Source organism: Camarhynchus parvulus, chromosome 14, assembly GCF_901933205.1.
Source record: "Camarhynchus parvulus chromosome 14, STF_HiC, whole genome shotgun sequence".
NCBI lineage: Eukaryota > Metazoa > Chordata > Aves > Passeriformes > Thraupidae > Camarhynchus > Camarhynchus parvulus.
Genome location: NC_044584.1, coordinates 4,096,915 through 4,119,127, shown reverse-complemented (window position 1 = coordinate 4,119,127; position 22,213 = coordinate 4,096,915). Strand labels below are relative to the sequence as shown.

The 22,213-nt window shown below is 60.3% G+C and overlaps 1 protein-coding gene across 1 annotated transcript; it reads right to left on the bottom strand.

The window, feature by feature from the left end:
- Nucleotides 1-1,794: 1,794 nt before the first annotated feature.
- HS3ST2 (heparan sulfate-glucosamine 3-sulfotransferase 2) lies at nucleotides 1,795-12,466 on the bottom strand. Its single transcript, XM_030958251.1, is given in 3 exon segments — nucleotides 1,795-2,569; nucleotides 2,572-3,026; nucleotides 12,033-12,466. Coding segments are annotated over 3 exon segments (1,050 nt in total). The 3' UTR covers nucleotides 1,795-2,408.
- Nucleotides 12,467-22,213: the final 9,747 nt, after the last annotated feature.

Genomic DNA, 22,213 nt, shown 5'->3' with positions numbered 1-22,213 from the left:
TTGGAGGTCTCCGTTAATGAGTGTATTTACCTGCTGCCCACTCTGTGCAGGGAAGGAGGTGAGTTAGGAGCACAAGCTGAGCCTTGCAGTGGGGACACAGGGCTGGGAGTCCCCCACAGCCACTCCCAGGACTCTGCCTGCTCCAGAAAACATGGAGCCAGCACTGAAATGCAATCATATTAGCTCAATAAGAAGTTAATCAAATTTTCTCGGTGCTCACAGTGCTGTGATCCTGCCGTGGTCAGAGGGATAACAATGCTCCTTGTGCACCTGGAAATACCAGGGCTGAGTTTAACGAGCTGCTCCAGTGACCACGGGGAGACCCTGGAGTCGTGGTGCTCCCAGGGCTGCTCCCCCCGGGCCAGGGGGTCCCCATCAGGGACAGGCAGGGTGAGACCTGGAGGGGACGCTCTGCCGAAGGTAAGGTCCCGACTGGGGTCCCAGTGGGGAAAGGACCATTTTGGGAGGAGAGGCTGCTTCCAGCAGGAGCAGTGCTGTGGCTCCGTGGCTGTGCCAGTGGCTGTGCTCTCCTGGGCAGGGCACTGCCCACTGATGGGAACGGGCCAGGGAAGGGCCCCCTTGGCCCAGCTGGTCTCAAGAGCTCTTCAGCTGGATCAGGGACCACTTAAACCACATTCACTACGTTTAACTATTTATGAGCTGATAAATATTGAACAGCTGCTCTCTGGGGTTCAGGCCTGAGTGAACCCATCAAAACACAGCACACAGGACGGGGGTGGCTGCTGTGGGGACAGCTGGGGCCGTGCTGTGCCAGGGATGGCTGCTAACAGTGGTGTGACAGCCCTGAGAGCAGAGCCCCTGTCCCGTGTGCCCTGCCAGGCTGGGCCAGCACGGGGGCTCCCTCTGGCAGCCCCTCTGATCGGCATCACATCTCCAAACCAGCACCACTCCATGTCCTCACCAAACCCTGCCATCCTCAGCAAACCCCTGCCCTGCCTCCTCGGCATGCAAATTGCCTGCTTGGGGCTTTTAAAGCCATTTTTAAGAGCTCCTAATGTGCTCTGCATTTTCAGTGCAGCTCTGCCTGTGCCCTCATTTGCTCACCCTTTGGAAAGCTAATACTTGATTTAAGCACATTTCTGCTCCCTCCATTTGTAAGGACAAATGTAAAGTAATTGTTTGATATCGCAGCAGTTTCCTCAGGCTCCAGCTCTAATTTCCCACTAATACAGTATTGTCAGGAGGATCAATCTAACCTGGCACCTTCTGCCTCCTTGGAGTGGCTTGGAAATGGCTTTTCTACTGTGAGGCTGGGATTTGTGAGTCTCGCTGTGAATGTTTTTCTCCTTTAAAGGAAAAATCATACAAGCAAATATCCCATTTTCCTGGCAATGGCCATTAATTCCCATCTCTCCCTCCACCTGCCCATACCTGCCTCTGGGTCCCCTCTCTGCTGTGTCTTCTTCTGCAGCTGGCATTGGCAGAGATGCAGATGGGGCTCTCTTAGGTGTCCACTAATTAACTCCAATTTTTTCCTATTAGAGCTCACTGGTTACTAATCACTCTCAGTAAGGCCTTGCAAACTGGTCCATGGTGTGTTCCATCCCTGCATGGTCACTGTGCACCATTGTGAGACATCCCCAGCTCCAGCCAGGGGATGAGCCTGGGCAGCCCCAGGCAGGGCTGTGCCACAGGCTCCCCTTGGTCGTGTTGGGCTGAGCCCCTGCCCATTCCCTCGCCTGCCTGGGGCTGTGGGGGCTCCCCGTGGCCCCCCAGCTCTGCCCAGCCCTGTCCTAAGAACAGCCCATGCATACGGACTGGTGGAAGCCACTTTATTTACACGAAGGGATCACAAGCTGAACAAGGAAACTAGTGCCACTGAAGTACCCGTAACAGCAGGATTCTGTGCTTTATTCACAGGACAAAATATCAGTACAACATTTTCCATAGATTCTTTGCTAAGCAGATACATCTCACTGTCCTCGGGGGTACACATGGCGCGCAATGACAAAGTGCAGCTTTGCCTGCCCGGGACAGGGCCTGGCAGGGACAGTCCCACTGCCACTGTCCAGGAGCACCCAGCTGCTGTGGGACACAGGGGGATGTGCTCTGGAGCAGCCTGAGCACAGGCTGCAGATGGGGCCACCCCCATGGCCCTGGGGACCCCGTGGTGCTCAGAGCAAGCAGGACCCCACAGAGGTGGCTGCTGCCCCGCTGGGACAGGCAGTGCTGCTGGGCACTCATCCCTCAGCTTGGCAGCAGGACTCTGAGTCTTCCTTATCTTGGTTCTCCGGAGCACTGCAGACTCCTAAGGGAGAGGAGAACCCCTTTCCTGGCTCTGCCCGCAATTCTGGGCACGATGGGCTGAGGGGTCCTGGCTCCAGCCCCTTGGGCCCTCCTCAGAGAACACTGCAGCTTCCTGTCAGTGCAGCTCTGCTCCCGGACTCTTACTCCCACCTGAAGTCCTGCCCAACTGTTTCATAGAATTTGATGTTATAAGGTCTATAAAAGTCCCGAAGCTGCTCGATGACCTCGGGGTCTATCTGCACGTGAGTCCTGCCCTTGGACTTGCCAAGGCAGCGGGGCAAGCCGCTGCTCTCTGACTTTTCAGGCACGGAAAGCCTTTCGTCTTGTTGAAGTAGAAGTGCTTGTCTGTGATAACCCGTTTGATGCCCAGGAAATCCTGGACTTTGCCCATCTCCCCCGCCGGGTCCGTGATCAGCCTCTCGCCGCTGACGAAGTGGATCTGGGACAGGGGGAAGTACTGGAGCCAGCTCTGCAGGTGCACGGCGTACATGCCGATGCGGATGGCGTTCCAGGAGGTGTCCACCAGCCCCAGGCTGCGGTTGCGGAAGGTCAGCCCCTCGAAGGTGGGGATGTCTGGCTTCTTGGACAGCGTCTGCGTGTAGTCCGAGATGGCGCGGGTCACCGGGTTGCGCACCACCACGATGAGCTTCGTGTCCCGGGACATGTTGAAGATGCGCCGCGGGGCCTCCTTGGTCACAAAGTAGCTGGGGGTCTTCTCCACCGTGATCTGGCTGTCAAGTGTTCGTGGCATCAGGCTCCTGCAGGCGAAGCAGAGGGGATGGTAAGGGAGGAGCCGGGACAGGCACCAGGAGGGGATGACAGCGCCATGGGGCTGGTGACTGTCCCCTCCCAGTGGGACCAAGCAGGCACAGGCCCCTCCAGCAGCTCTGTGGAGGACCCTGGCCATGGACGGCTTCCAGGTCCATCCCCGTCCCAGGGGACAGCCTGGGCAGAGGCTGGGGGCACTGGCAGCCCCACACACAGCAGCAAGTGTGTGTCCAGTGCCAGGATGCAGGAATGGGATGGCTGTGCCACACCAACACCACCACAAGCAGCCTCGGGGAGCAATGGACAGACCCCAGGGGGCTGTGCCGCTCTGCTGGTGGGAGCTGGGACAGGGGGCTGCCCAGGGATGTGGGGCTTGTGCCCACCAGGGTATCACCCACCCCACCAGGGCCAGGCCCAGAGCTCCAAATGGGCTCCTGGGTACACACATCTGTTTCTGGCACTGGCAGCTGGGCTGCAGGCCAGGCAAGGAGCACCAGCCTGGGGGAAATGCAGCATCCCTGCAGCCCAGCTTAGCACTAATTAAATCATTTGCTTTGACATCTGAACATCCAAATCAAATAAAAACTAATGGGACGGAAAGATTTATAAATTGGTCTTGTATTACTAGAGTAAACTATCAAATCCACTGCAGTCAGACTCATGGCACTGGAGGTCCCCTGGCTGGAGCAGGCAGGGAATGCCTGGCTGGAGTGGACAGGGAGCTGCGGCAGCCAGGATGAGGCCAGCACCCAAACACCCCATCCCTCTGTGCATCCCTGCCTGCAGCCATCCCCCAGAAAGCCCGGGGCACTGGGCTATCCGTGCCACAAACCCAGACAGATGCCAGGGCCACCAGGGCTCCCCAGGCTGCGCCAGCCCAGTGACCGGGACCTGGCATCCCTTAAACACAGCCCATGGCCAGCAGCTTTGGGCTGATGAAAGACCTGACTGGGAGGACGAGCAGCCCACAGCACCTGTGTGAGCACAGCACAGAGGTGGCAGAGCAGAGCCAGGGCATGGCAGGCAGTGGTGGCACCTGCCGAGGGCACCATCCCACACACCCTCATGCGCCCTTGACCAGCCTCCTAATTTGAGAGAAAACAAACTAATTAGTCAGCATAAATTAGCAGGGCTGGTTCACTGAGGTACCTGAGCATGGATGGCGCTTAATTGGCCTTTCCCACTGCTCTGCTCCAAACCCCATAAATCCCGATTACGATTCCCATTGGCTAATGACTGTCAGGAAGAGCAGGCACATGGTTTTATCTCCACATCACAAACAAGTTTCATCATAAATCAGCACAGGACAGCTCTGTAAGTGATTCACTATTACAATATATTGTGGAGGATCATAAAACTGCTGTTTCATTAATGGCTCATCCTCAAGCCTGTTAGATTTTCATTACGTGAGTTATTAGGTCCATGCATTCAAAATACAAAATTACAGGTTCTAATCCATTATGAAAAACACAAAACCTCTGCATAGTAAATTACTGAAATGAGACAAGAGTTGTTTTTTTTAAATGGACTCCCAGTGTTTGCTGCTCATGAGCAACAGAGACTGCTGAGACAACAAAACACAGCACGGGCAGATAAATAAATCACCAGTGAAGCCATGCAAGGGGGAGAGATGTCATCCAGGCATTCATTTTCCCGCTAACAGCAGGATCCCCAGGGCTGCAGGAGCAGGGAAATGCATGGCAAACTTAATTACACCAGACTTTAAAATAATATTTTTGGACTAGTGCACTCACAGGGTTATTTGCATACAAATAGCATGTCACGCAGCTCTAGGCCCAGGCTGGCAGGTGTAGGTGTGAAGGTTCTTGGTGCTGGCCCACAGTGCCACAGTGCGTGGCCAGGGCTGAGCCAGGAGCTGCTCCTGCTGCTCCAGGGCACGTCCTGTGGCTCTGCTGATGTCCCCAGCTGGCCTTGGCGCTGGCCCCTGGCATGTGCTGAGCCAGCTGTGCCAGATGGGGACAGTGGTGTGCGAGTGACACGGGCAGGGGGAGGACGGCTGGGGCACTCGCTCAGCACATTGCTCTGGCTGCAGGGACAGCATTAATTCCTCCTGAGTTAGAGAGTGCTTTCACTAGAGCTGCCCAATTCTTAAAGCCCTTTATTGCCACTTGATATGGGCACTGACACTCCCTTCCGCCCAGATTTAGAGGCTGCCCATGTTAGTGACATGGGGACACATTGGGTACAGCCCAGGAGAGCTGCTGTGCCCAGCTGTGCCCAGCTGTGCCCCCACCAGCCCAGAGGTGCTGGGCAGCAGCAGCAGAGCCTGGCCTGGCTGTGCCAGCATGAAGGCAGTGACTCGCCCTGAAGGGGTTAACTCCTCAGCAGCACCTTCCCGAGCCTGAATTATTAATTTTGTTATAATCTGCCTTTGGGCACCCTGCGGCCCCTACAACACTCCCACATTAAAGAAACATGCACTCCCTCACTGCTGTGCTGCTTTGATGTCGAACATGCGTGAAACACTCTCCCAGGGAGGAATTTGTACCCAATCTCATCAAACAATTGAGATATTGCAGATAAGAGCGGGGAGGGCAGTGCCCACTGATAATCCCATCACAGCCCTGCCCGGAGCAGCTCTGGGTCAGTCCCTGCTGTGTGCAGAGGTTGGCCTGGGCCATCCTGGGCTCCATCTGCTCAGTGGCATGGAAACAAACTGCTTAATTTGGCAAGAGCCCCGAGTGCTGGCTCCTGTGGTGAAGGGCTCTGCGCCTCCCCCGGTGCCAGCTGATGCCGGCAGCAGAGGAGGGTGGGCTGTGAGCGGCTCCAGCTGCAGCTTGCTGTGCTGGGAGCTGAGCAGGGGAGGCACAGGAGCTGGCACTGCTCCTGGCAGGGCTGAGCTGTGCCGAGCTGTGCCATGCCGTGCCACGGGCGCACACACGGCTGGCAGCACCCTCAGCTCCTGCCCGGCACCTCTGCTCAGCAGGACCGCGGGTGGCAGCGGTGGATGAAAGCTCCAGCAAAGCTACTTCTGGCAGCTTCGGGAAGTCTGAACAAAACTGGTTAAACGTGCGAGAACCGAGGTGTGATGGAAATAAAAACCTCTGGCTGAGAGATATCCCAGGGGACACAGCGATGAGGGCTGAGGGCTGCACCGCCCTGCCAAGGGCAGCGAGGGGTTGAGGGGACAGAGGGGATCCCCAGGAGCTCTGCCACGCTGGCAGCCCCCAGGCTGGGCACTGCCATGCCCAGCAGGACACACTGGCTGCATGCCAGCCTGCAGACAGCACCATGGCCACAGCCACAAACACCACCCGAGGGCCCCTGGCTGAGCCCCACGGCCCCCTGCCACCACCCCACACCACTGCAGCCAGGATTTAATGACGGAGCAGCTCCCTTTAATAAATGTTTATGTTCAAAGAATTTACACCAGTGCTTGCAGACAGCTAATGAGGGACATTTCCATGCATAAAAGCAGAGCGAACACAGTAATTAACTTTGTTGCTGATTCATTTTTAATCATTTAAATGCTCCAGAGATTTGCAGTGTCCTTTAAGTCAAGAGATTCTTTTCCAGAGGGCATGCTGCCATTGTCCTTCACAGACACACACCTATGTGTGACTCTCACCTTCCTCAGCAATCGCTCAGCACTGGTGGAGGGCCTGGCAAAGGCCAAGGCCAGCGCTGAGGGCAGTGCAGCTGGCAAGGAGCAGGAGACGAGGGCTTCCTGCACAGCTTGCACAGAGCCCAGCTCAGCCCTGCTGGGGCCTGCTCTCTGCTCATGGACTGGCTGGAACCCACCCTTTCTCCTTTCCAAGGCAACTCCTTCCACAGGGGAAACTCCAAAACGAAATACTCGTTTTTAAAACCTCTGCCTGTGCCCCAGCTGCTGCAGCAACTCCCAAGCCAGTGACCTGTGTCAGAGCCACGGTGGCCACCTGGTGACCTCCCTGTGCCAGCTGAGTGCAGATGGCACACGGACAGAGCCACCAAGCACAAACCCCTCCAACCCAGCAATGGCTCCTGGGGGCTCCCCATCAGCCAGAGGCCCTGTGAGCAGCTCTGGCCCTGCTCCCCGTGTGCTCACCTCTGGGCACACACTGTGGGCACAGCCTGGCCCCACCAGGGCCCGCTGGCCTTTTCTCACCACAGGGCAGCCATGCCCATGGTGTGCCAGGTCACCAGCAGAATGTGGTGCTTCCAAAGCAAGGCGAGAACGAACCGCAGATTACAAGCAAGGCGAAGGAACGGAGCCGGGATACACATCTCTAATGCCAAAGGCGAGGCACCCACGTGAGCTCATCTCCAGCATCTCCCCCCACTCCTCAGACAGGGAAGCCCTCCCGGCCCGAGTGAGGGTCCAGCAGCGCCTGGCGCAGCCCGGGCAGCTCAGCAGGAGCTGTGCAGGGGCAGGGCAGCGCCCAGGGAACGCTGCCCAGCACAGCCTCATGCAGCACTCCCTGCCACGGGCTCCAGGCACATTCCCCAGAGCCAGGGCACTCTCTGAAGTCAAGGAAATTTCAAAGCATCCTTGAAGCTGCTGCCTTCCTCTCTTCTCGCTAATTAACTTCACCCAAATGCACTGTCAGTAAAGCCCACAACCATGTCCCGGGCAAAGCCTAATGGGCTCCCATTTGTGCGTGTGCCAGCCCGGCCATTAGCCGGCAGCAATTAGCAGCGGCCGGGAGCAATTAGCGTCTGCCGGCTCCGTGCTCGCCCTGCCACAGCCCCGGGGGCTCGGGAACACAGCCCCGTCCTGCAGGGTGCTCTGGCCACCCTCCTGGGCAGCTGCAGCGCCGGCAGCACCCGGAGCCAGGGCAGGGCAGGGCCGGGGGCAGAGCTGCAGCAGGGCCGAGCCTTAGGGAGCTGTCCTGGGGCTACAGGAGAGCCAGGCTGGGCCCAGGTGCCATCCCTGGGATCTGGAGCACCCGGAGCCAGGGCAGGGCAGGGCCGGGGGCAGAGCTGCAGCAGGGCCGAGCCTTTCCTGGGGTACAATGGGCAGGTCCCCTGATCTGGAGCACCGGAGCGGGCGGGGGGCGGGGGCCGCAGCAGCCCCGCCCCAGGAGCTGTCCCGGGCCTACAGGAGAGCCAGGCTGGGCCCAGGTGCCATCCCTGCGATCAGGGCATTCGGGCAGGCGGGCCTGTGCAGAACCGGAGGGCTCTGCCCTGTGCCAGCACCGCCTCAGCATGGGTACCAGCCAGGCTCGGCCTGCTGCTGCTGCAGCCACAAGGAAAAGCCCCTCTCTGTGAAAACAGCTCCGGGGCACCTGACAGGACCACTGAGGAATCCTGAGCAGGAAAACTGCACCCTGAGATGCTGCAATCAGAGCCACTACTCAAAGTTAACAGCAATTTAAATCACACCATCTTCCCTGTGTTCTGGAAAATATTGAAGGTTATTGGCCCACACTACTTGCAGCAGGGAAAAGCTCAATATTGAACATTTAGTGCAGGATTGGTAATGAATCGATATTCCCCAGAAGCTGCTGTTTGGTTTCAGTTGTCTTAAAACAGACCTTGCTAAAAATATCTTTCCTGTAGTGTATCTGTAGCTAATGAGGTGGATTAGAGAGTGATGGGAACGGGAGCAGCACGGGGCTCAGGGTGTGGAGCCGGCGAGTGGCAGCCCTGGGTGCTCGTCCCACATGGGGGAGCCCGGGTCTGGCATTGCCCACACCCCCTCACAGCCGGCTGGCTCTGCCCAGCCCTCACCCCTGCACGGGGGACGGGGCCCGCGGCTGGCTCTGCCCGCCCTCATCCCCCTGCACGGGGGAGCCCGGGTCTGGCTCTGCCCAGCCCTCATCCCCCTGCACGGGGGAGCCCGGGTCTGGCTCTGCCCAGCCCTCATCTCCCTGCACAGGACAGCCCGGGTCTGGCTCTGCCCAGCCCTCATCTCCCTGCACAGGACAGCCCGGGTCTGGCTCTGCCCAGCCCCCACCTCCTCATCTCCCTGCACAGGACAGCCCGGGTCTGGCTCTGCCCAGCCCTCATCTCCCTGCACAGGGGAGCCCGGGTCTGGCTCTGCCCAGCCCTCATCTCCCTGCACAGGACAGCCCGGGTCTGGCTCTGCCCAGCCCTCATCCCCTGCACGGGAGAGCCGGGTCTGGCTCTGCCCAGCCCTCATCCCCTTGCACGGGAGAGCTGGGGCTGCTCCGGGCCATGGCAGCAGCTGAGGCAGGAGGCACCATGAGAGCAGCTGTGAACAAGCATGACATTTGGAGAGGCAAGGGCAGGCAGATGAGGTGTCCCCTCCCGCTAGCTCCGCCATCTCTGCGTCAGACAAATGCCAGGGCAGGGGAAAACGTGAGAAAATGATAACCAACATTTCTGGAGCATCAGAGGAGCTCAGTTCTCACGCTACTTGCAACCACTTGGTCTCTCCACTTGGGTCCAGAGACCACTTGGTCTCTCCACCTGGGTCCCCACTGGGACACGAGGGAAAGACATGGCTGACTTGGCATCAGCAGCCAGGGCTCCCGCAGGCAAAGTCTCTACTCACACCAGGGAATGCCTTTGCCTTTCCAAGGGGTCAGTGCTCTGGGCAGCCTGCAGTCACCACCCTGCACCAGCCTGGCAGTGCCTGCTCTCCCCAGCCAGAAGCTGGAACACAGCCCCAGCCAGGCCAGGGGCAGCCCCCCACCCTGGGGTCCAGGCAGGCACCCCCTGCAATCCCTCACAGCCCCCACATCCACTGCCCCAGCCTCTGCTCTGTCCTTGTGGGCCACGGGCAGGACTCTGCTCCCTGCTCCCAGGCTCTTGGCAGAACGACAGCAGCTTATCCCACTGTGGGTTAGACTGCTCCACATTAATTGCTCCAGTTGCAAGGAGGAAAATCAATTCCACGTTTTATACTTTAGCAGCCTCTGTGCTTAAGTTTTGGCACATTTGTCAGTTAAAAAAAAAAAGTAATAAAACCAAGGAAGTGTCATTTAATTGTTTTAGCTGAACTAATTTGCAGGCCCTGCTGCTCTGGCATGATCTCTCTATTGATCGAGACAGAGCTGGGCCCTGGGGCAGGGCGCTGCTCACCTGGCCACGCTCCCACTGCTGCTCCCACTCGCTCCAAAACCACACAGGCTGCATCCCTCCTGGTCATGGATAAATCCCTTCACATGCAGAATCCCAGATGGAACAACGGCCCAGGGTGGGAGGTGTCTGCTCAGCTGCACACTGCTGCAGCCCCTCAGTGCCAGTGTGAGGGGAGAGGGCACAGCTCCTGGCCAGCACCATCCCTGGTGTCCCCAGGTGCTCCTACACGCCCCAGGCAGGGTCTGTCCCTTCATTCAGGGCAGGCTCCGTGTCCCAGACCTCGTAAGGGAGGAGTGTCACAGGCTCAGTCCTGCACTGCCCATGAGGCTCCCAGCCCCACATTTCCCACACTCACAGCACACAGGGGAAGCACAGCCCACATCAGTCACAGACACAGGGATGCAGGGAAGGATCCCAGCTCTGGATCTGGGGGGGTGCTTCCCAGCTAGGTGCTGAGCCCATGGAGCTCCCCTCTGAGCCAGGGGCTCAGCCAGGACCCATCTTCTGCTCCATCACCCATCCTGCCACTCTGGGTGTCTTCCAGAGAAAGCACTGTCCTCACATGCCTGTGCTGCAGGGCTGCTCACAGCCGCAGGCTTTTGGGGGCTGCAGGAGGGGTGACAGTGCCTGATGTTGGGGGAGGACGTGGGAATGACACAGACCCGCCAAGAGGCAAGAGCAGACCAAGGGTATTGCTGTAGCTACTCTCTGGAGGGCAGGAGGAACAGGGCGTGCTGCAGGACACCCTCAAGAGAAGGAAATAGCTTCAGTGAGCTTCACCTGTGCCTGTCCTGGCTCTCCTGTCACCTGCCACCAGTACTGGCACCAAAGGATCTGAACACAGGGCAGCAGCGCTGCAGGTCTCCATGCATGCCTGCACGGCCTGTCAAGGCATGAGCTGCAGCCACCAGGACCCGAGCAGAGCTGGGAGTGAGCACGGTGTCACACTGACTTCCCACCTGCCTGCCACTGGGCACTGACCTGCTGTGGAACTGGGGACATCTCTGCCAGGAAAGCGCCCTAAGGATGGAGGCAGGAGAGCTTGGTGTGACCCACAGGCCGCCTCCTCTGCCCACCACGGTGCTCTGACACACACACAGAGCCCTTTCCCCTGCTCTGAGCTACAGGCAGCCGGGGCCCGGCCAAGCTCCCCTCTGCCTCCCGAGGCTGATGGCAGCAGAAGCCCCGTGGCCTTGCCCAACGCACCCAGCGCTGTCCAAGAGCACAGCGAGCACCGCCGGTACACTGGGGGAACCTCAGGGGCTGAGCGCCGGCAGCACCGCTGAGCCCACGGGCGCTGTGACCTGCTTACAGCAGCACTGCCTCTCCCGAGCGCCCACTGCACCTCACAAAAGCCCTTAGGGAAATTAAAATCCCACCATCTCCTGCTGGAGATACACTCGCTGACCGCTGCAAATGATTAGAGATTCCATATAGATCCACGGCCACTCGAGTTCAGAGAGAGGGGATGGCAGAGCACAAGGACTGTCCCTCTCAGGAGCCAGCGATCAAAGCCGGCAGCAGAAGCGTGCCGGGGCGCACCGAGCAGGGCTGCGGGAGGACAGCGCGTCCCGGGCAGGCACTCACGCGTTTTGAAGAACCGTTCACCCAGGCAAACGTTTCCTCAGACGGGATGGAAGGGATGCCCTGGCATCGTCCCGGCTCCGGGGTGCAGCCGAGAGCCCCGGCGAACGGGCAGGACCGAGACGCGACCCGCTCGCTACAGCAAGAGGAGATAAAGGAAAACTCCCGGGCTGCGGCCGGGCGACAGCCCCTGCCCGCCCGCCGGGACCGCTCCGGCTCCACCGAGTGACCGAGGAACGCGGAGCCGAGTCCGCACCGAGAGCGAGAGCGCCGGGAGAGGAGAGGGGACGGGCAGCGGGGCGGCGAGTGCCCGCGGAGCGGAGGGACGGGGATGCTCCGGGACGGGGGACGCTCCGGGACGGGGGACGGCCAAGGGGTGCCCGGGGCGGGCGGGGGCCGGTGCCGCAGCCCCCCGCCCTCACCTGTACCACTCCAGCCCGCGGTGGTAGTTCCTGTCGAAGAAGTGGGGCTCGGTGCCCAGGGCGCGCACCTCGGGGTGCACCCGGATGAACTCCAGCACGGCGCGGGTGCCGCCCTTCTTGACGCCCACCACGATGGCCCGCGGCAGGCGCTTGGTGCCCGGACGGGCGGGCCCCGGGGCGCTGCCGGCCGGCGGGGCGGGGGCCGCCCGCCCGCACGGCCGCGACTGCTGCAGAAGTTTCTTGGCGGCGGCGGCGCGGGCGGGCGGGCAGCGGGCGCGGGGCGCGGCGGGGCTGCCGCAGCAGCACAGGAGGCTGTAGCACAGGTACGAGCAGGACAGCGACAGCGTGAAGAGGACGAGGACCCTCCCTGCCAGCCGCCGGGACGGAGCCGGAGCCACGGCCGGGGCCCGCCCGCTCGGCGCCCTACGCGCCATGGCTCCATGGGGCCGCGCCGCCGGGCACGGCGGGCCCCGGCCCGGCGCCCCGGCCCCGGCGCGGCCGCTCCGGCATCGCCCGCGGCTACGCGGCGGCGCGGCCGGGCCGCCCGAGGGGGCCGCGCCCGCCCCGGCCCCCTGCGCCCGCCGCCCCGCCGCGGCCATCCCCGCCATCGGGCGGCGGCGGCTCCGCGCTGCCTCCGCGGGAAGTGCCGGGGCAGCGGCGGCTGCGTCGCTATTTAAGGGGCCGCCTGACGTCAGCGCCTCCCGGAGCCCCCGCGGCCGCTCGGCGGCCGGTGCCTCCCCGGGCCGGGCCGGGCCGGGGGTACCGCCGCGCACGCCGCTTCCTCCCGGCACCGGGCCGCCCGCCGAGTCCCGCCCTGCCCGGCCCCGGTGCCGCTGCGCTCGTCCCGTCCCCGGTCGCGCTGTCCTGCCCGGCCCTGCCCCGCTCTGCCCCCGCATCCAGCCCCGAGCCGCTCGAAGCAGCGCTATGGAGCCGGGGGCGGCCGCCTCCGTCCCCGCAGCCGCGCACCCTCGGCCCGGGAGCGGGGAGCAGCGGCGGAGCGGGGCGAGCAGCCCTCGCCGGGAGCGGCAGCCGGGGCTCGGGGCTGCCAGGGTCACGGCCGGTCCCGGGATGCCCCAGCCCGGTGCCAGAGCCGCGCTGCCCGAACCATCCGCCCCCGAGGTGAGCGCGGCGGGGCCGCCCCACGGCAGCAGTGGCTTCTGTCCTCGGGAGGGCAGGAGGAGCAGCCATCGGCCGCCGCCGTGCCGCCGGTAAGTAGGAGAGAAAGCTTTAAAGTGACGCATGAATTAAATTTCACTGCCGGGCTGGGGCTGCTCAGCCCCGCCTGTCCCGGCTCTGATGCCCCACATGCAGGCTGAGCCGGGAAGCCCACCGGTGTGGCAGAGTCTGAATGCGGACTGCTCCATCCCCATCCCCGGCTCCCCTTCCCTTTCCTTTGCCCTTGCACCCCGACATCCCAGGCTTCCGCTTGGCTGCTCCTGCTGAGCCAAAGGGCTCCGTGCGGCACCGCTTAGCCGTTAGCAGCCATCGCTCCTGCTTTCTCAGCACTAGAAGCTTGATCGGCTGCAGAAAAGTACTTGTCTCATTCCTTGGGAAGAAGAATAATGACAGGGAGAGACAGGCAAGAAGTGCCAGCCCGACACAAATGAGGATGCCGCAGGCTCCCGGCTGCCAGTCCAGGGCGGGGACCAGGTTCTCTCCTGTGCAACACCCAGAACTCGGTGCAGACCTGAGAAACAATGTAAAAAAAAAAAAAAAAGAAAAGCAGTGCTGCCTGCAGCCTCTCACCTGGGCTGGGGCGAGAGTGTGGCACTGCTCTTCCCTGGGAGCAGGAATGGAGTTTCCAGGAAGACATATCCTGTTGCCTCAGGAGAGCTCTGGATCTAGAGGATGGGCTGAGTCCTTGTGGAGACAAACCTCATCATCCTCAGTGACCCACGGGATTTTCTTTTTGGGACATTGGGTACTGGTCTGTGTGGCAGCAGGTTGTGGCAGGCAGGGCTGAGCCCCAGCCCCTCTGTGTGGCTCAGAGCAGGGGATGGAGCCACGGGCACAGCACCAGCCCAGAGGACAGCCCTGGGCGATCCCTGACCGATGTGAACGCACCCAGGGCTGGTTCTGCCCCCTCACATGCTGCACCAGAGCCAGCACAGGGCCGGGCAGGGCCCTGGCACTGACGGAGCCCACGGAACTTCAGCTCCAGCCCGGGCAGCAACAGCAAGGGTGGAGGTACCTGAGGGGCCAGGCATTGGCAGGTTCTGCTTTCTACGGTGGAAAGTATCTGTCACTTAGTTCCTCTCCATGACAAACTGCCAAATCTGTGGAAAAGTTGCTTTTTCCGTTTTAGATCACCACCTCCATGTGGTGATCCAGCCTCGGCAGCAGACACATTGCCTAAGCATGAACATTAGAGGCGTCTGGATAAATAAAGCTGCTGCGGATGCCTCAACACCTCCAGGTTTCTCTGCTTGCAAGGGAGGAATGTTTTGTAAAGCCGACAATTTCGCTTCCAGTCTTTGTATCTGTGCAGGGCACGTCTTTTCCATGACATGTTTGCTGTTTACGCCCCACGCCACATAAACAACAGCTTTCTGGTGCCATCAGCACGCTCCTGGCCCTGCTGCCTGTGCTAACAGAGCCCTGCGAGCCAGCCCGCAGTGGGATCCCCAGGGTGGGGTGCCAGGCTCTGGCATTGCAGGAGGAAAGAGCCCACTGGATCACTGCAGAAGATTCCCTTTCCTCAGCCAGTGCCTTGCAGCATGGAGGGAGAACTGGAAAACATCCTGCCTCCTTCTGCCCCCTCACCTGGTCCTTTGTGGAGCTGGTGCTGCATCCTGCTCCCAGCCTGATACCATCCTCTCCTTCATCTTCTCTTCCCCACCTCCCTTAGCCACTTTTCAGGGTCTCACCAGTGTTCCCTCTCGTCCCCATCCCTCTGGGGTCCCTGGCTCTGTTCCCAAGCAGATCTTTCCCATCTTGCCTCCTTCATCACTCCCAAGCTCTCCAGTCTCTGGCTGTTCTGGGATCTACCAAAGCAGCTGGAAACCCCACAGCCTTGTCTGACATTAACCCCGAAGGACCCCAGCCTCGTGTCCCTCTCAGGCCACCTGCAGCTCCTCAGTGCTGCTTTGCCCCGGGTAGTTTCTCCAGTATGGCCCTGGCAGCCTCTCCTGCTCCTCCCTGCTCAGAGCAGCACTTGGCTCATGGGACCGTGGGGCTGTGGGCGAACAGTGCTCATGACAGACACCACAGAAGGGATTTGGAGCCTGTCTTCAGGCCTCAGACCAGCCCCTTTGCCTTGTTTTCCCTCAGAGAGACTGATCTCACCATACAGCAGCAGGAACCACTGCTGGGGGCTCACGGATCTGTGTTTTTCAGGGAGGACCTGGTCCAGGGCTCATCCCAAGGACAGACAGCTGCCAGGCAGGCAGAGAGAAAAGCTCCCTACAAAGTGTAGAGATCAGGAGATTATTATAGAAATACACAAAGTTTGTGCCAGGAGCACATGAAACCTAAAAGAATAGGGAAGCAATAAAGTGCACACTAGAAAGAACAAATAAGATTAAAAGTGGTGTCCTGCCCATTATGTCTCCTTGTTGAAGAGAAGTTCAGAATAAGTTTAGAGTTTATTTCCAGAGCCAAAGAAAGTGTCAGTGCCAAAGTGTCACTGTTAGTCCAGTTTTCTGTGTCTAATATTGATGTCATTAAGAACCTTTTGGTTCTGGGCTGACTAACTGCCCCCTACCCTTGTGTTGGGAATCAGAGGCTGAGCACTGCATGTGCAGGGACGGGGAGATCCTCAGTGCTGCAGGGCAGCCAGAGCTGAGTTGCTGCAGCCTCTTGGCCCTGATGAGGTCCTGAAACAGACACCAGGCCCGTTGCTCAAGTGCCTCCCCGTTCTCCTTGTCCTGGCAGGAAACTTGGAGCTGCTAAAAGGACATTTTGGCATTTTGGAGTTGGGCAGTGGAGCAGAGGGATGCAGCTGAGCCGGATCCATGGGCAGCTGTGAGGGGCCAGGAGGATGCAAGGATGGGGATCGGAGCTGATGGTGCTCAGAGATTTGCTACACATGCCCAGGACACTGGGGGGGGGCACAGGCCAGCAGGACTGGGCCACTCCCAAGCACTGCAAGCACGCTGGGACTGCATCCTCACTGCCAGAGTCTGCAGGATCACTGTGGCGCTGTCAGCGTTCCAGTGGTGGCCTCCCCCCGGTGCAGCCTTGCACCATGCTGGCCTGGGGGAGCCGCGGGCTCGGTGCTGCAGAGGGTGGCAGTGGTGCTCAGTCCCAGCTAATGGCGCTTGAGCTGCTCCTGGGGCTGGTCCTGGCTGGCGCAGCCCCTCGGCTCCTGCACAGCCCTCCCAGCACTGGCTGGCACATCTCCCAGCTCTGCACTTCGGGGTCTCCTAAGGCCAGTGGGGTCTCAAAGTGCCCGTCAGACAGCAGGATGGAAGTGCAGGCTGTGGAGCTGCCTTCAGTTGGGTCTGAACTCCTGTTAAGCCTCATTAATCAGTTGTAAATGCACTGTATTCTCAATAAGGTCAGAAACAATAAATTTAATTTTGACTCTGACTCAAGCTACTTTGGTCCTAATTCTGAGCCTCCTGCCCAGCCGGAGCAGCCAGCCCTGGCTGTGCTGCACAAACTCATTTGATTCTGAAATGCATTTTTAAGCAGGATGGAGTGGTGCTTAAAAGCTAAATGGCTTCCCCCGGCTGTAATCACTGCTAAGAGTCCTGGAATGAAAGGGATAAACTCTGGGGGCGGGGGGAGGTTTTAATCTCACTGAGTAGATTACAGAGATTACTGCAATTTAATCCTTACGTATCTGTCACTGACGCTGCAAAGACCATAACCGAGGTGGGCACGGGTGTGCCAGCCCCCTCCCAGCTCCTGCCCCTCTCTGCTGCCCACCACGGCCACTGCTGCTCCCGCTGGGAGGAGGCCCGGCAGGCACTGACCCCGGGGCTGCCAGCTGGGGCTGGCCCTGTCCCAGCCGTGACCACCTGGGCAGGGAAGGCAGCAGCTCTGGCACTGCGGGCTGAATCCGTGGCACTGGGCTCCTGCTGGCTGTGCTGGGCTGGAAATGCACCAGAACCCGAAGAAAAGGAGGGAAGGGCTCCGGGAGGAGGCAGTGCAGGCAGGCGAGGGTGACCCACAGGGTCCCTGTGTGCCGTTGCCCAGGGCGGCTGGATCCTCCCTCTCCCCATGAGCATCCCTCCTGCCCCGAAGGAGCCAGAGCCGCCTCCCTGGTGCCGGAGGGCTCCAGGCGGCCGTTCCGGGTCTGTCAGCGGCAGGCACGGTGTGAACAGCACAGAAATGATGCAGTTGCGGGGTTCATCTGCGTGCTGCGGCAGGCGGGGACCCTGTAACCATCTCTGCTCTCATCACACACCAGCACGGAGCTCTCCCGGCTCTCCGCAGCGCCTGCTTAGGGTAAATCTCATTATCATTCCTCGGGGATCACAGGGGCAGGAGCTAGCTCTCCAATAACTAGAAATATCTCTCTGGCTCACAGACCTTCACAATTATATTTAACTGCAAATGAGGAATCTGTACTCAAACACAAGCTGGTAAATTTTTTTTGAAGCTTGTTTTCAGTGTCACCTCATGTTCAGCCCAGCTCTTCCACAGCTCTGTAACCCCGTCCTTGCCTTACGTAAACTCGAAGGCAGAAAATCAGAACTGAGCTGCCCCGTTCCCACTGAAGGGACAGGACTGGGTCACTCACTCTTGTTCCCAACACTGCTGCCTCCTCTGGCACCATCGCTGGGGGGAGGAAGCCCTGCCCTCCTCTTCCTCATTTCACTGAGGGTCCCCCTCCACCTGCCAGGAGGTGCCACCGCCCATGTTGAAAGCTTTGGGCTGGCTAAAAAGCCACAAAGGACCAGCAGAGCAGGAAGAGCTGGCAGAGGTCTGGGGCTGTGGAGGCAGCAGCGCCTCTCCCAGGAGGGGTCCCTGCAAAAGCAACACCAACCCACCTGTGCCATCTTCGGGGACTGCTGGGCATCTGGGAGGGGGTCCCTCCTCTTGTCCCCTCTGGGTGACCAACCTATGGCTCCGGTGCAGGGGGAGCTGGGCACAGGACAGGGGACCCACCTGGCCTCCACAGAGCCAGCACACGTAGAAGGTCCAGGCAATGCCAACCCCTGCACTGACAGCCCTGCACTGCTGGAGGCTTTTAAAGCTTCCCCAGGAGCCAGTTGAGGTGTCCTGAGTGACCTCACCTGGGGCTCGGGGCCCCAGGGGGCACCTGCACCTGCACGGGCTCGCTGTGGGGATGCTGGGCAGGGGGATGACTGTGGGCTCGGGGGGCAGCCCCGGGAGGGACAGGTACACGGCTGTACCAGGGAGGGACAGGTACACGGCTGTACCAGACACGAGAGGTTGTGGCAGGCAGAACAGCAGAAGCTTTGGTGGCAGCTTTGCACTAAAATTAACTCATTTGACAGCAGTTTCTGGTGCATTTCCATGGGCTCCGGAGCTGTGAGCGAGTGCAGGGCACAGGTGGGAGTGAAGAAGTGACGTGCTCCCGTCCCGGTGCCTGTGGCAGGCCCCGTGGCGCAGCTGCCGGGCAGGGACCGTGGAGCAGAGCCGCGGGGCGCTGCCGGCCCGGGCGGGCAGAGGGGCTGCGATCAGCCGGGCCCGTCCTGACCCGTGCGCTGGTGTCCCAGCAGCAATACTGGCCCCGAGCCTGCCCTCTGCTCCCGGCAGCCTGCCGGCTTTGCCGCTGCTCTGCGCCTGTGGAAACAGCCCAGAACAGCCGCTCTCGGCGGCGCTCTCTCTTTGCCGGGGGTGGCAGAGGTGGCGGGCAGCAGAGGGGCGGCGGGAGGAGAGCCCTGCTGGGAGAGGGCTCCCAGCTCGGGCTGCTCAGCGCTGTCCCGTTCCCAGGGCCCTCCTGCAGCGTGGGCAGCAGCTCCCTGCGGCGCCCCCCCGGATCACAGCCCACGGGCTCTGTGGATAAAGGCTCTTTGGAGGGGGGCTGGGGCCGTGCCCGTGCCAGGTGATAACGCAGCCCCAGCAGGGTCCTGGGGACGGGCTGCCCTGCAGCTCCCCGTGCCAGGTGCCTGTGCTGGCACAGCGGGCACTGACTGCCCCGGCAGGGCAGGCGCTGCCCCGGCTGCTGGGGGTTCTCCTCCCGAGGCTGCCCGGCCCGGTTCGGCTCCGCTCGGCTCGGCCCGGCGGGGCCGCTCCGGCAGGCGCGGGCGGAGCCGCGGGGTGCGCTCCCTGCCGAAGGCGCGTCCCCACGAGCGCGCATCCTTCAGATCAGAAGTTCTCTCCAGCAGGAGTACTTTGAACACCCCGCCTGCTATTTTTAATGGGATTGAAAAGAGAACAAAACCATTTAAGAACTTGAGGAATCAAAGCAAGTGTCCCCACATCACGCCCAGCGCTTGCAGCTATATCCTGATTAATGACAAGAAAGAGTGGGGAAACAATATTTAATCACACCCTGTTTATACTAGAGCCAAAAATCAAAGTGCTGCATTCCTCTTTCATGAGAAAAACGAGGTGGGCATTTCCCCTCTGGTGATTAAGTTTCCTACTACAAGCACATCAATTTCCTTGATTTGGCATGGGGTCCTCGATCATGCCACAAATGAGGGCTTCCTTAGCAGCAAAATATTGCAGACCCCCAGCCAGATCCATACACAAGCCACCGATGTCCATCTATCATTTGTCTGGATTATCTCCATACACATCTCCTCGGGGAGATGGAGATGAGGCAGCGGCAGCCAAACCACGGCTAACGATTGGCACAGCTGCAGCAGCCGAGGGCACCACGGGGCTCTGGCCGCTGGCCCCGTGTCCTCTGGGCGCTGTGATGTGCTGAGGAAGGGTGCAGCAGGGCATGAACACCTTGGTGGGCTGGACCCAGTGGGCTGGAGGCAGGACCCTGCAGGACCAGACCTTTGCAGTGCCGGTGGCAATGCTGCAGTTCTGTCACTGGCCAGACCCGCAGCAGGACCCAGGTCCTGTGTCACTGTGGCCACACTGACTCCATGCTGAGGAGGGAGCAGAGCGGGGTCCAGCTCTGCAGTGGGCAGGGGGTGATGCAGACAGAGATGCTGTTGGGGCTGCTGTGGGGACCCCAGCCCTGCTCTCAGCCCAGAAAAGTGGGTCAGGGAACACATCACCTCTGCAACACCCACTCCCTCTGTCCCCTGACTCCCCCCTGCCTCCATTGATTTGCTTGGGATTCCTTGATTAATTAATGTCAGAGAAATGCAAGGTCTGTTAATTACCTCTGATTAATTAGGGTGAACTTTTAATTGTATCCCTAAGCTGAGATACGCTGTTCAATAGGCTCCGTAATTAGTGACCCAGCAATCTCTGTTAAACCAATTAGCCCGGTGTAACAAGTGCAAGGAGCTGGGGGCTGCCCAGCGGGCAGGGGTGCTCCAGCAGCCTCGCACAGGGCCCTGCCAGGCAGTGCCATCTGTGCAGAGCTGTGCACATACTTTGTGTCCCACATCCACGGGAGATGACGGCTGGTCGCGGTGGGCTGGCCCTCAAGTGCAGCGGTGGCAGGGGCTGAAGTGACCTGCACTGACTGGGATGCCCCATGCTCTCCCCAGGGACCTCAGGGGGTTCCAGGTCCCCAGGAAGCTCCTCTGTAAGCTGTGAGGTAACTGGTTAAAAGCAACCCAGCCTCCATCCAGAGGTCAGCCCATTACCTGGCTCGCTCTTTTTCATGATGTCCTTCTGTCCTTCCATCCTTCTGTCCTTCCTTCTCTTCTTCCCTCTGCCTGGCCCTTGCTCACTTGAGCAAAAGGCTCTGGCAGGCAGAAGAAAACTTTCTTCCCATTGACATATTTCATCATCTAGTGCAGTTTAATATCCAGGTCAGGAAGCAGATGGCGAGTGGCCCGGCTGTCCTGGCAAGCGGGGACAGGAGCGGCTGTTTCCCAGCGCCTGCTTGGCTGTGCCAGCTCCATTAACTGTGCCAGCAGCACCAGCCCTCGCCCACCCCCACGCCTGCTCTGCCCTCCAGCAGCACCCAGCAGGCTGGGCCACGAGGCCACGCCACAGAGATGGGCACTGACAGCACAGAGAGGCTGGGGCACATTCTGCCCCAGGGACAAAATCCCTCAGGGAAATGGGGGCAGTGCCCACTCATCCCAGGGCTGGGGAGTGCAGCCACGGTGAGCCCCCTGACCTGAACTCCTCCTGGGCTGGGGGGGCCACATCTCAATGTGGATAAGCAGGAGCTGGAGTTGGGGGCTGCACGGTTCCCCAAGCCCAGCTCTGCCAGGCTCTCTTGCAGTGGCCGTGTGGCACACAGCCCCAGCAGGGACCAGGTTGTGGCCTCTGGCTCCACACTTTTGTCCCACTGGTGAACAGTCCCCCTGTGCCTGCCTGGCGTCACCGGCACTGCCGCTGCCTGGAGACTCTGTCAGAACCACCCAGGCCCCAGGAAGTCATTAGTAATTAATTTGGTTTCTAATCTTCTAATCCAGCTGCTCCTTGATTTGATAAGCAAAAAATCTGCTTTGGCCACATGGTCGCTGTTGCATGCGCTGTGTCCCCACAGAGAGACCAGCAAGGACAGTGCCACCCTGAGCCCGAGGGCCAGCATGGCCCTTTGCTGTGGCAGAGATTCTGGCCCTGCCCAGCTGTGCCCTGCCATGCTCTGCTGTGCTGTCCCTGGTCCCAGCCCTGAATGAGGGGGCTGAGGGTCCACATGCCCCACCTTGCTCTTTCTGGACCTGGAGCTGAGACAAGACAATTTACACTTCTGTTTGAGGCTGGGAGCCATCATGCACCTCAGGGGACCAGGAGAGGAGCCTCCCCTGTCCGCGGTCCTGCTGTCCATGGTGTCACTGTCCCATGGGGTGGGCAGGGTACTGACTGCCCGTGCTGCAGTGGCTGTGGACCACCCCCGTGGGCTCCGTGCTGCAGCAGTGCCCTGGTCCCCAGTCCTGCCCTGAAGCAGCACAGTGACACGGGGCAGGTGTGCCTGGCTGGGCACCCCCGGCCCCAGCGGGCACGGGGCCAGGCAGTGCCGACGGCGCCAGCAGCTGTGAGCTGTGCCCAGAGCAGCCAGCAGCAGGTCCACAGCGCACCAAGGGATGAGGGAGCATCACAGATGAGAGCCCAAATCCTTCATTAAATCCCACATTAATCTCTAAGAACAGCCATGTCAAAAATCTTAGCAGCAAAATTAAATTGTGTAGCCATATTTCAGCTGCACAAAATCAATATTAATTATGGTGGGACAG